Raw genomic sequence first — 13,239 nt, forward strand, 5'->3', positions numbered from 1 at the left:
AGAATGCTTTGCAAAATCACTTTTACAGATTCACCATCTCACCATAAATTTTGTACATTTCTTGTATTTCTTCTAGCATTTGACACCACCCTGGGAAAAAGACTTTGACAATCCACGCTATCTGTGCCTTACAAATGTTATGCATTTCTTTTATGTTTTTTTAGGCCTTACTGGTTTCGTTTACGTGATCATTGCACATACTGTTACAAGTGAACATTGTTCAGTATTTAATGTCCATTGGCCAGCTATTTTGTGTCATGTTGGAAGTCATGATCATGTTTATTAACACATGTAGAAGTGAAATCATGGTACTGCACTGTCCCAGTAATTGTTTGGTCAGCACCATCGATGACCAATGAATTTTCAAACTACTGCCCCAGTTAAATGTTAACTGGTATTACAGTCGATGCACCCCAGCCCTGACCATGTGACTCTCGTGTCTTTTTCAGATGTATCGTCTGACATTACGGACTAGCAAGGAAGATGTATCAAAGAGGCTGTGTGAACTGCTAGCAGGACAGCTCTAAATATCTGACCCATAAAATCATTCTGCACATATCTGGACTGTGACTTACTGTATTAGAATATGTCAAGATCTAATGTAAAAGCTAGTTATTTAATATTCAGTACTAATGGTGATGTTTCCATTGTTTGCCTTGCAATGCCATGCCCTTCTATTTCCAGAATTTGTGAGCATGGAGTATGCAGGGTTAGCTAATGAAGATATTTGAAGTCGTCCATTATTGAATGTTTGGCACTGCTGTGATCTGTTTATCTTTCCAGCTTTGCACTGCCCCATTGTTGCCGAACTTGCACTTCACTCCGGTAAATCCGGGAGAGGCCAACAGGATGCAATTGTGTTATTCTCAGAGCCTTCTTTTTCTCTTAAGCTGGCAACTGCACATTGCAGTCAGCAGTTTGCTGAAAAGATGAGATCTTTTACAATTACTCTGAATGTTCAGTCTGTTTAAATTAAAATATTTTAATTCTTCTGCTTATTCATCGTAATGGATGGAGGGATGGAGCAGGGGACTGAGATGGGAAAAATAAAAACAAACAGACCACTTCTTTGAGCAGATCCTGTGCAATGATTACTCCATGTTCAAAATAAAGCAGTCCAACAGCAGGATATCAGCCGGGCAGCCCAGCACATTTCTGAAGAAGGGTCCTGACCCGAAACGGCACCTATCCTTTTCCTCCAGAGATGCTGCGTTACTCCAGCACTTTGTGTCTGCCTTTGATATTTGTGGACTTGTCTCTGGTCCCTGGTTTGGATCAGCCCAGCCTCAATTCGTTGATAACAATTTGAGTTCAATGCAGAAGATTGTGATGCAGATTAAGTTAGTACATTATCAACTATGAACTAAAATTGTTTAACGTCACAGCTTAATTTCGTTCAGTGTTCAGGAATAACAAATGAAACCCGTCGTTATCAATTAGTCCAAATTGCAATTGTGTGTGCAATTTGGGTGTCCAATATAGAAAGACTGATACACACAGTAGTGCCATAATATATCATAAGGGGTTTAGTTCCATAAGAGCACTGAAGACTCAGAGGAGATTTTATTAAAGTTATTCCATAAAACTATGCACCGTGTATTGAGCAGAAATACCTCTCCATTTTCAGAGTTTTAAAGATGAGTTAATCGCATAATTTTGCTCAGCTAAACACTTGATCAGATGAAGCACAATAGCAAATACTGCACACAAGATTTTAATATGGAAGTAGGCAATTTGTGAAAAAATTCTGTACTGTTAAGTTAGTCAATGTAGCATTTTTAGAATGGGTCTAATTATCACACAAAATCAATTCAAAACACTGTGAATTTGCAATCCACTGAACAAACTACTTAGTTTCTTTCCCCAATGATCTTGTTGCCTGAACGCCATCCAAAGGAGCTCTCCCTTTTAAAAAAATCTGCTTCCTGTGGAAAAATTATGAACAAAGAGGAGATATGATTCAGGTTTTTTTAAATTATATGGAGTATAGGGTAGGCTGCAAGAAACCTTTCCCTGATCAGTGATAAATAAAACTAGAGGATAGAGATTTATGGTGAGGGGGAAGAGATTTAGAGGGAATCTGAGGAAACCTTTTTCACCCAGACAGCCGTGAGCACCTGGAATGCACTGCTGGCGTAGTGGAAACTGGATCACTGACAGCATTTAAGGATGAAACTGAAAATCACAGGCCTAGAGGGCTATGGACCGAGTGCGTGGCATAGGATTGATATGGAAGGTTTCCACTAGACTCAGGTTTGATCCTGACTATGGGCGCTGTCTGTACGGAGTTTGTACGTTCTCCCTGTGACCACGTGGGTTTTCTCCGGGGGCTCTGGTTTCCTCCAACACTCCAAAGATGTACAGGTTTATAGATCAATTGGCTTCAGTAAATTGTAAAATTGTCCCAAATATCGAGGATAGTGCTAGTGTGTGGGGTGATCACTGGTTTAGATTTTTTTTTAGATTTAGAGATACAGCGCGGAAACAGGCCCTTCGGCCCACCGGGTCCGCGCCGCCCAGCGATCCCCGCACATTAACACTATCCTACACACACTCGGGACAATTTTCTTTTTACATTTGCCCAGCCAATTAACCTACATACCTGTACGTCTTTGGAGTGTGGGAGGAAACCGAAGATCTCGGAGAAAACCCACGCAGGTCACGGGGAGAACGTACAAACTCCGTACAGACGGCGCCAACTGGGCTGAAGGGCCTGTTTCCTTGCTCTATCTAAAGTCTAAAAATCTAAAGTTGCCTTGAGCAGTGGCAAGAAGTAGAGGGCTCATAAATGTGGCTACACCAGCGGTAACACATACAGCTCGCCTCAGACCCGCTTACTTCCATGTGACAAAGTGACCATGTAGGTGTGGCTGGGGATGGGAGCATGGTGAGATGGCTATTCCTGTCCATCCAATCCCTTCTCACCCATGTCCAAGCCACCTCACACACCCTTCCACTCTTTAATGACTTTCAGTTTCCAAAAAAAGAGGGTTCCGTCCCGAAATGTCACCCATCCTTTTTATCCCAGAGATGCTGCCTGACCTGCTGAGTTACTCCAGCACTTGTGTCTATCTTTGATATAAATCAGCATCTGCAGTTCCTTTCCACAAAACTTGCAAACATTGATTGGTATAGGCTGTTAGCAAAGGGACGCCTGGTAAGTAGGACGCTGTTCAAAGTGAGATGGGGAGAGGTCAGGGCTAACCTGTTCCAGTTAGTATGAAGGGCAAGGCTAACAGGAGTACGGAACTTTGGCTGATGAGTGATATTGAATGTCTGGTTGGAAAAAGGAGGCATGTCAGGCACAGGCAGCTGGGATGAAGCAAATCCCTTGAGGTGTGAAAAGGATATAGGATTACAGTACATTTTAGGGAATCAAGAGGGCAAAATGGGGTCATGAGATATTCTTGGCGGATGTGATCAAGAAGAACCTAAGATTCACTAAGTATATTAAGAGCAAAGAATAGACCCCCTCCCCCCTAAAGGTCAGTGTGGGTACTACACCGTGGCTACCACAGTGTGTGTGTGGCACCACGGAATGGATGAGGTCTTAAATGAATACTTCTCTGTCATTACCAGGGAGAAAGTCATGTGAATTAGGCAATTAGAGAAAGAGAGCGGTGGTGTCTCAAAATGTATCGCTATTACAAAAGAGAATGTGCTGGCAACGATGAAATGCATAAAGGTGGATAAAGCCACAGGGCCTAGCCAAGTGTATCCTAGGTCACTGTGGGATGAAATTGCTGAGTCCATGGCAGAGGCTTTTATATCTTAGACATTGGTGAGGTACCAATTACAGGGTGGCTCATGTTGAACCTTTATTTAAGAAGGGCTGCAAGGACTAGCCATGGAACTACAGATGGTGAGTCAGTGGTGGAAAGGTATTGGCAGGGATTCTGAGGGACAGGGTCTATCTTCATTTGGGAAGGCAAGGATGGATTAGGAATAATCAGCACGGCTTGTGTGCGGGGAATCATGCCTTACGTATATGATTGAGTGTTTTGAAGAAGAGACCAAGAGTATTGACAAGGGAAAGGCAGTAGACTTGTCTACATAGACTTTGGCAAGGTTTTTGATGAAGTCCTGCATGGTAAGCTGGCTCAGAAGGTTAGAATAAATTGGCATCGGAGTGAGCTAAGCAGTTGGATACAAAAGATAGATACAAAATGCTAGAGTAACTCAGTGTGTCAGGTAGCATCTCTGGTAATAATGGATTGGTGACGTTTTAAGTCGGAACCCTTCTTCAGACCTTTTTCAATTGGATATAAAATTGGCTTGGTGGTAGTAGTCAGAGGGTGGTGGTAGACGTTTGTTTGTTCACTGGTGTGCTGCAGGGATCAGTGCTAGATTCCCTGTTGTTTCTCATCTATATTAATGACTTGGATAAGAAAGTCGGTGACGTGATTAAACAGTTTGTGGTGTATTGGACAGTGAAGCAATGAAGAAGGTTATCTTGGACTACAACAGGACTTAGGTCAAATGGGTAAGTGGGCCAAAGAATGGCAGATGGAATTTTATTCGGGCAAGTGCGTTGTGCAAAGTGCTGTATTTTGGGAAGTTAAACCAGGGGCATGACATGTATTGTGACTGGCAGGACCTGAGGTAGTGTTGTCGAACAGAGAGACACTTGGAGTTTCAAGAACATAGTTGCCTGAAAGTGACAATGCGGGTAGACAAGATGGTGAGAGGCAGGTTTTTCACCCTACGAGTGATGGGTATGTGGAACAAGCTGCCAGAGGAAGTGGTAGAGCCAGGTACAATTACAAGTTTAAAAGACATTTAGATAGATACACAGATGGAAAAAGTTTGGAAGGATATGGGTCCAATGCAAGTAAATGGGACTAGCTCAGGAAGACACTTGATGGGGATGGAAGAGTTGTACGAAAGGGTACGTTTCTGTTCTGTGTGATTCTATGACTTAGTTTGAGAATAATCGTGTTATAAATATCTGACCAGGAATAACCTACTCCTGGTAGGAACGATGGTATAAACAGACATCAATCTGAGAGTGACGAACCCTGTCTGTTAAATAGGTACCAATCACATATGGTATGGAGCCAGTCCTGTGAGTTAGTTAAGTATGTGTAGGAAGGAACTGCCGATGCTGGTTTACACCAAAGATAGACACAAAATGCTGGAGTAACTCAGCGGACAGACAGCATCTCTGGAGAGAAGGAAGATAGGCAAGTTAGGAAAAGGGGACGTACAACGAGATTTGCGTGTCCTAGTGCATCAGTCACTGAAAGAAAGCATGCAGGTACAGCAGGCAGTGAAGAAAACCAATGGAATGTTGTCCTTCATAACAAGAGGAATTAAGTATAGGAGCAAAGAGGTCCTTCTGCAGTTGTACAGGGCCCTAGTGAGACCGCACCTGGAGTAATTTTTTTCCGATTTGGTCTCCAAATTTGAGGAAGGATATTCTTGCTATTGAGGGCGTGCAGCGTAGGTTTACTAGGTTAATTCCCGGAATGGCGGGACTGTCATATGTTGAAAGACTGGAGCGACTAGGCTTGTATACACTGGAATTTAGAAGGATGAGAAGAGATCTTATCGAAACATATAAGATTATTAAGGGGTTGGTCACGTTAGAGGCAGGAAACATGTTCCCAATGTTGGGGGAGTCCAGAACAAGGGACCACAGTTTAAGAATAAGGGGCCATTTAGAACTGAGATGAGGAAAAACTTTTTCAGTCAGAGAGTTGTGAATCTGTGGAATTCTCTGCCTCAGAAGGCAGTGGAGGCCAATTCTCTGAATGCATTCAAGAGAGAGCTAGATAGAGCTCTTAAGGATAGCGGAGTCAGGGGGTATGGGGAGAAGGCAGGGACGGGGTACTGATTGAGAATGATCAGCCATGATCACATTGAATGGCGGTGCTGGCTCAAAGGGCCGAATGGCCTCCTCCTGCACCTATTGTCTATTGGCAGCTAGCATGCACGGTAAGGACCAATTGTTGTGACATTTCTGTGAATCTATGATTCAATCAGTTTGTGAAAGTAATCAGTATCCTGAAGTGACTGATTCCACAAGACCAACTGAGAATGACCCCAAATAAATACCAGCCTGGATTCAACAACGTGACAAACACATATCATGGTGCAGGAGTTAGTTTGTTTTTAGTGCATTAGTTGAAAGATGATGCTTTCTGGTCGAGGGTGTCCGTGATCCTTGTCATTCCCCTGCAGATCCCTTATGGTTTTCCAGTGCCACCCAGTGATCAGTAAAGTGCATTTCCAAAGCCAGCCTCTGACTGTGGCACAAAGACAGGTGCAGCTGACTCTCGGTCTACCTTGCCACTTCCTGCTAGACCCTCACCTGCTTCCAGGGGGACCCTGTGCAGAGTCTGACAGCAACATGGGAAAATAGACCAATCATCTCATGAGCTATACGAAAGCAGAGCAAAATACATCTCTGTATCCCACATAAAAAAATTATTTTAAAGCATCTCTCAGCACTGTAAGACCGTTGCATTGATAATTGTAGTTGGTGCTCTTTGTATCTTTCCTGTGAATTGTCCCCTTACCCCCACCCACCGCTGGCGTTGCCTCCCTGGCTGAGTGAGATGGGTCCCTCGCGGTCAGTCTCACAGTCATTCCTGCATGTCCCAGATTTCTGACAGGAGGGGGGGCAATTTTTTATCCTGCAGCCGTAGTGCAAAAACTTGCTCCGAATGGACGCTGCTCAGAGTCCGCAGGCAAACCAGTTTCATCAACATTCGTGGGAACATCAGGCGATCCTGCAAGAGACACATGGCGTTGGTTGAGAATGTGAGCTCACTCTCACGGCAAGGTTAGTATCAGACTAACGGCAAGAGGTGAAAGTACGCCAGGAGGAATATGTCCAACCCCACCAGTACAAATGGATTTACTTGGCAATAGCACACCAGTGAGAAATTTAACACTTGCACCTCTCACTAGGACAACGCATGGAGGTTTAGCACCAGGACAAGTCATCCTCTCTCAAATAGTCCCCAATTAAGGTTGACTTGTGCCCATGGGGATGAAATGGCGAAGCAGAGGAAACCAAGACATTCACTATTGAGACCAGGACCACAGAGTTACTGCTCCGCAACTCTTTGGAGCAGTAGCAATTTGTTGAGAAAAGAGCAATGGGAAGGAGAGTAACATTCTCACAGGAAGAACATTGCTGATGCCACGGGAATGGTGTGGATAGTTAGCTTAATTATACAGGACATCTTTAAAGACAGCCATCAAGTTGGAGAGAAGAGTAAAATATTCTCAAACCCAAAAGAGGTGATATTTGCCAATAACCATTGGCAAAATAACAAAAGTCCAGGTATATGACTTCAGCGAATGTAAAGAGAGGATTCATATGGCCTTCAGTGGGAGTACTGGGTACGCTACAGGCAGGACATGGTAGTGCTGGAGACAGTGCGGAGGAGATTCACCGGCATGTGGCTGGGGATGGAGTGATTCAGTTATGGGGAGAGACTGGAGATACTAGATTTGTTCTCCCAGGAGTGGTGGAGATTCAGGGGAACATATTGAGATATATAAAACGATGAGGGTAGATTGCAGGAAATTTTCACCCATGTAGGGTAGATGGACCTAGAGGACATAGATTTAGTAAAAAATAGGAGATTTTGACAGGATGTGAGAGGGATCTTTCTCACCCTGTGTCAACACTGCCAGAAAGAATGGTGGGAGCAGAGTCACTAAGAGCATTTAAGGGTCTTGATGAGCAATTAAATCACCCAGGTATAGAGGGCTATGGACCAAGTTCTGGAAGTTCGGATTAATTCAGATGAGGGTCGCCGGTCAGTGTGGATGTGATTGGCTAAATGGCCTGTTTCCACCTTGTACGACTCGGTATCTCGGTCACAAATGAATCCGGAAAATTAATCTCCACAGAAAACGGAGAAAAATTCATAAGAATGTGAAAAAGGAGGGAGAGAAGGCATAATAGGAATACAAGCACATCATCTATGTAAAGATGAACAAAGATTTATCAAGGGCAATGCAGGAGTTAAAACTGAGAGTGAATGGCTGGGACTGTATTGGGCTATGATCTACTAAGTAGCCAAGGTATCACAAAATGCTGGAGTAACTCAGCAGGTCAGGCAGCATCTCTGGAGAGAAGGAATGGGTGACGTTTCAGGTCGAGACCCTTCTTAGATCAGTCTGAAGATCACCCATTCCTTCTCTCCAGAGATGTTGCTTGACCTGCTGAGTTACTCCAGCATTTTGTGATACCTTCGATTTGTACCAGCGTCTGCAGTTATTTTCCTACTAAGTAGCCAACCTGCATTATAGTTTATTCACACATATTGATAGATACAAGGGTTGGAGGTTGGGGCACCATGGGTGGGTCAATGCTGAGAAACTGTGCAGAGTTGCTCTGTGTTACATTACGAAACAAGACAGAAAAAACCCCAGGTTGAGGAGTTGGTGGGAGAGGCGATGCTGGCAAATCCTAGGAATGGAGGCAGGAGCAGCGCAAGGTGGGTGAGCCTAGTGTGATTGAGGCTTTCTGCTGTAAGGAAGCCCTGGACTTTGCTCTGGCTCGTGTGTGAATTGGGAAATGCAGAATTCACCGATCAATAGTCAACAAATTACTCCTGACAAATTCTGCAGTCCGATGTATTATTATTGTTAGTCATCTAATGACATTGAAATGAAAGCACTGAGATTGAATGGCACGGTCAAGGCATACCCCAGCACTCACCTCGGGTCTTTTTATCTGTGTGTAGGAGCGGAGAGCTTCAACGTAAGGCAGCCGCAGCCTTTCCACTAGTTCATGGTCATTCACATTCGGGCGGTCTGGTGAAAGTAACAAGAAGGTTCAGTCTGGTTAGCTCCTTAGAAAATACTTAGTGTATTTACCCAATCTATGTCTCTCGTGATTTTATACACCTCTATAAGATCATATAGACAATAGATGGTTTCTAAGTCACCAATGTATATTGTAAATAGCTGCGGTCCCAGCACCGAGCCTTGCGGTACCCCACTAGTCACTGCCTGTCATTCTGAAAAGGACCCGTTAATCCCTACTATTTGTTTCCTGTCTGCCAACCAATTTTCTATCCATGTCAGCACCCTACCCCCAATACCATGTGCTCTAATCTTGCCCACTAATATCCTATGTGGGACCTTATCAAAGGCTTTCTGAAAGTCCAGGTACACTACATCCACTGGCTCTCCCTTGTCCATTTTCATAGTTACATCCTCAAATACTTCCAGAAGATTAGTCAAGCATGATTTCCCTTTCGTAAATCCCTGCTGACTCGGAACGATCCTGTTACTGCTATCCAAATGTTCCGCAATTTCTTCTTTTATAATTGACTCCAGCATCTTCCAGGTGCGGTATATCTGTCAGGAGACATATCTGTCTCTTTCCATTGTTACTGATCGGCACTTTTTAGTGGAACATCCTCACCAGCCCTCAGAAATCTCGACCACAAAACTACTCGAAAAAAAGCAGCAGCATCCAGAAAGCACAGTGTCCATCACAATTCAACATGCAGAGGTGGGTCTTGCAGAAAGAACGCACAAGATTCAAAGTAACTCAGCGAGCATCACTTGTCCCGACTGTGACAAAGTCTGCAGATCACCTCAGTACCACAGAACAGGAGTGGGCCCGGGTCAAATTTAAAACCAAGGGATAGCTAAGGCAGAAAAGATGACTACTTTTTAAAATGCAAGAGGTTTGTGATACGTAAGGCCTGGCAAGAGGCAAATCTTAGATGAAGGGTTCAAGCAATGAGGGAGGGACAGGGGAAGCACAAATGACTTCAGATGATGGAAACTGGAGCAAAGAAAAGGAGAGCTGCTGGAGAAATTCAACGGGTCAGGCAGCATCTACGGAGGGAAAAGGCCAGTCGATGTATCAGATCCTTCACCTGAACTGGAACAAAAACAAAGGCCAATATTAACTTTGATTCGTTATTGGTCTTTCACTGTGGGCACTGATAATCATTGAACTCTCAAGGGAAGGATTCATTAATGTAATAGCTTTTGTGACAATTAAAGAGCAGTAGAGGAGTCTGATAGTCAGGTTCAGACTGGAAGACCGCATACCTGCTGAAAACAGATTGATGGCGATTAGGAGAGCATATTCAGCATCATCCAAATGTAGGTCATTCATACATTTTGAGAACTCAAAGATGGGATTGATAAATTCAAACTGTAGTCCTGCAGAGAGAAAGACACAGAAGCAATAACTCATTCAGAATGGGATCTTGGTCTTCTGTGTATCCACTTCACACAAGATGACAATGGAAACCATTCTTTTTATCCACCACTGCATGCACGGTTAGAATGAGATCACACCCTCTTCACATAGCACAAGGTACTGCAATAGAGAGGTGGGTGGGACACTTGGAAACAGTCTACTCATTTCTTTTCTTTTTCATAAGCAGTCATAGAAACAGAAACATAGAAAATAGGTGTGGGTGAAATGATGCATGCCTAACATGATTTGTCACTGATGGATGCACTGATCTTCAAGTCACTGTTGACAAAGGTTCTACAACATACCATCTTCATCCAGAAAGACCCTTTTTGTGCTTCAAGCCCATGCCCCTCTGCCAACCATTTTCTTATCACACCATTGAAAGATTCAATCCAAGTATCTGTGCAGCATCAGTACTAATGATAATTCCTCAGACATGAAGTTTGGCACTTGGATCAGTAAAGCCAGCCAGATCTTCAGCCCATGCTGAAAACAAAGTGGGCTCAATCAATGTAGCATCTGGCTCTTCACCAAACTGTCCTACAATACAATGGTACTGACATCGCTAATTGTTATCAGATGTACACCCTGTATGGAGGATCATAGCTCACAGAAACAAGCCATTCAGCCCACCACACCCATAATGAGCAATGGGCATCCGTCTGGATGAGTCCCGTCTCCTAACACTTACCTGTGGCCTTCAAAGCCTGGGCAGTTCAAGTACTCGTTTAAAGACGCCCGAATGCCTTTAGCAAATCTGCCTCTACAACTCTCTCTGGCAGTGTGTTCCAGATATTCATCGCTCTCCTGGTCAAAAAGATCTCCTCCAAGTCCCTTACCCTTTGCCCAAACCTATGTCCACTAGATTTCAGACCCTCCCTCTCCACTCACTCGGGCTGGACTGAAAGATCAACAGTGAGGTTTTAAGTGAACACCACAATCGACATTAAAGAAATGTTTAGGAAGGAACAGCAGATGCTGGATTACATTGAAGATAGACACAAAATGCCGGAGTAACTCAGCATCTCTGGTTAGAAGAAATGGGTGACGTTTCGGGTTGAGACTCTTCTTTAGAGGAAGGGTCTCGACCCGAAACGTTACCCATTCCTTGTATCCAGAGATGTTGCCTGTCCCGCTGAGTTACCCCAGCATTTTGTGTCTATCTTTAAAGAAATGTTGTTGAAAACACCATTCAGTGGAACCAGGTTGTTCAAATAGAAGTCCACCATCTTCCAAAAACATATCCTGCCTGGGGAGCTCTGGCAAACGTAGGGGTTAATATGCCAGAGTAGAAACAGAACAATCACTTCAAAAATAACCTGGACCATTCTCCAGTGAGAAAACATCAGTCCCACCGACCTTGTGCATACGGCTGATAACAGGACTCATCACCAATCCTTGCCAACAGTTTCAGGGAAGATTGACAGAAGTCTCACTACGTCACATAGAAGAGTGCCCATCAGTGTCAAACTTCCCAGTTACTGATTTCCCATGAGCACATTGCATTGGGATTCAGACATCAGATTAGATTGGTGTTGACGTTGTTGTTATCATGACCGTGTGGGACAAGCAGGGAGGAAGAAAGACGCACCTGCCCTGGCGAAGTCCTCTCGGCTATAACTGAAATCCTTCAGAAAGGTGATGCACTCTATCGTAGGGTTATACCTTCGTGAGGTTTCGAGCAGCATTATCTGAACAACAGAAAAAAAAATTACACGGCTATCAAAGGTTAAAAACATTAATTCAAGACAAAAATAAGAAGATTGGTTTAACTTTGGTGGCGAATAAATTATTGTAATCCATTCTAAGAAACAAAGCAAATATTTACTCTGGTGAGGAACTAATTAATCAATGTTGCCGATTATTAAGGGAAGATTGCATCTCATTATGTTGAATTATGTTGAAATCTTTTTCAGTCAGAGCTAAGAAGGAGAGTCAACAAAGGGGAAAGACACAAAAAGCTGGAGTAACTCAGTGGGTCAACAAAGGGGAAAGACACAAAAAGCTGGAGTGACTTTAGCAGGTCAACAAAAGGGATGTGTTTGATGTAATTAATATGCATGGATAATCACAAGGCTTTTGACAGGATATGGAGGTTTTGGAGAGAGTGCAGATGAAGTTGATCTGGATCGCTGCCTGGATTAAGGGGCATTAGCTGCAAGGAGAGATTGGACAAACTTGGATAGTTTTCTCTGGAATGCCCTAAAGTTGAGGGGAGTCTTGATGGAAGTATATTAAATTACGAGAGGCAGACAGTCAGAACTTTTTCCCAGGATTAAAATTTCAAAGACTAGAGGGAATAGCTTTTAAGTAAGAAGAGCAAAGTTTAAAGGAGATGTACGGGGCACGTTTATACGCAGGGATTGGTGGGTGCCTGGAAAGTGATGGTGTGGGCACATATGACTAGTGCGTTTAAGAGGGTTTTAGATAAGCACATGGATATGCAGGCAATGGGGGGGATATGGATCAAAAGCTTCAAATTCCTGGGCGTGCATATTTCTGAAGATCTTTCCTGGACCCAGCACACTGATGCAATAGAAGGAAAGCCCATCAATGCATCTACTTCCTGAGAAGATTGCAGACATTCAGTATGTCAGAGAGGAGTCCCTTGAACTTCTACAGATGTACAGTAGAGCGTACCTCGACTAGTTGCATCACGGCCTGGTTCGGCAACATGAACAGCCAGGAGCGAGAAAGACTGCAAAAAGTGATGAAGTGCCCAGTCCATCACCGGTTCTGACCTCCCCATCACTGAAGGGATTTACAGAGGATCACTGCCTCAAAAGGGCAACCAACATCAACAGAGGCCCACACCACACTGGCCACGCACTCATTTCACTCCTGCCATCGGGAAGAAGATATAGGAGCCTGAAAACTGGAATATCCAGGTTCAGGAACAACTTCTTCCTGACAGCCATCAGACTAATAACCAATACAACCTCCAAATAAGTTTGTGTGTGTGTGCGCGCGCGTGCGTGTATATATATATGTATATATATATATATATATATATATATATATATATATATATATTTATTTATATATATTTT

The 13,239-nt window shown here is 43.6% G+C and overlaps 2 protein-coding genes across 7 annotated transcripts in view; one reads left to right on the forward strand and one right to left on the reverse strand.

Moving 5' to 3' along the window:
- LOC144602053 (AP-2 complex subunit alpha-2-like) overlaps positions 1-1,178 on the forward strand; it is an 81,518-nt gene extending 80,340 nt beyond the window's left edge. Inside the window, exon 23 of the mRNA XM_078414735.1 lies at positions 450-1,178. Coding sequence (XP_078270861.1) covers positions 450-527 — 78 coding nt within the window. The 3' untranslated portion in view covers positions 528-1,178. The remainder of the gene's footprint in view (positions 1-449) is intronic.
- The window catches only part of LOC144602214 (oxysterols receptor LXR-alpha-like), a 442,571-nt gene that overhangs the window by 385,348 nt on the left and 43,984 nt on the right, over positions 1-13,239 (reverse strand). For 4 of the 6 annotated variants that reach the window (XM_078415028.1, XM_078415027.1, XM_078415025.1 and 1 more), the window contains 4 exons: positions 11,781-11,880; positions 10,036-10,149; positions 8,684-8,778; positions 1,595-6,734 (listed from right to left, as the gene is read on the reverse strand). In XM_078415028.1, the coding sequence (XP_078271154.1) occupies positions 6,588-6,734; positions 8,684-8,778; positions 10,036-10,149; positions 11,781-11,880 (456 nt within the window). In that variant the 3' untranslated portion in view covers positions 1,595-6,587. Of the gene's footprint in view, positions 1-1,594; positions 6,735-8,683; positions 8,779-10,035; positions 10,150-11,780; positions 11,881-13,239 lie in introns of those variants that run through there. The other 2 variants (XR_013548424.1, XM_078415030.1) reach the window with 2 other exon arrangements.

This window comes from Rhinoraja longicauda, chromosome 18, assembly GCF_053455715.1.
Source record: "Rhinoraja longicauda isolate Sanriku21f chromosome 18, sRhiLon1.1, whole genome shotgun sequence".
NCBI classification, from domain to species: Eukaryota; Metazoa; Chordata; class Chondrichthyes; order Rajiformes; family Arhynchobatidae; genus Rhinoraja; species Rhinoraja longicauda.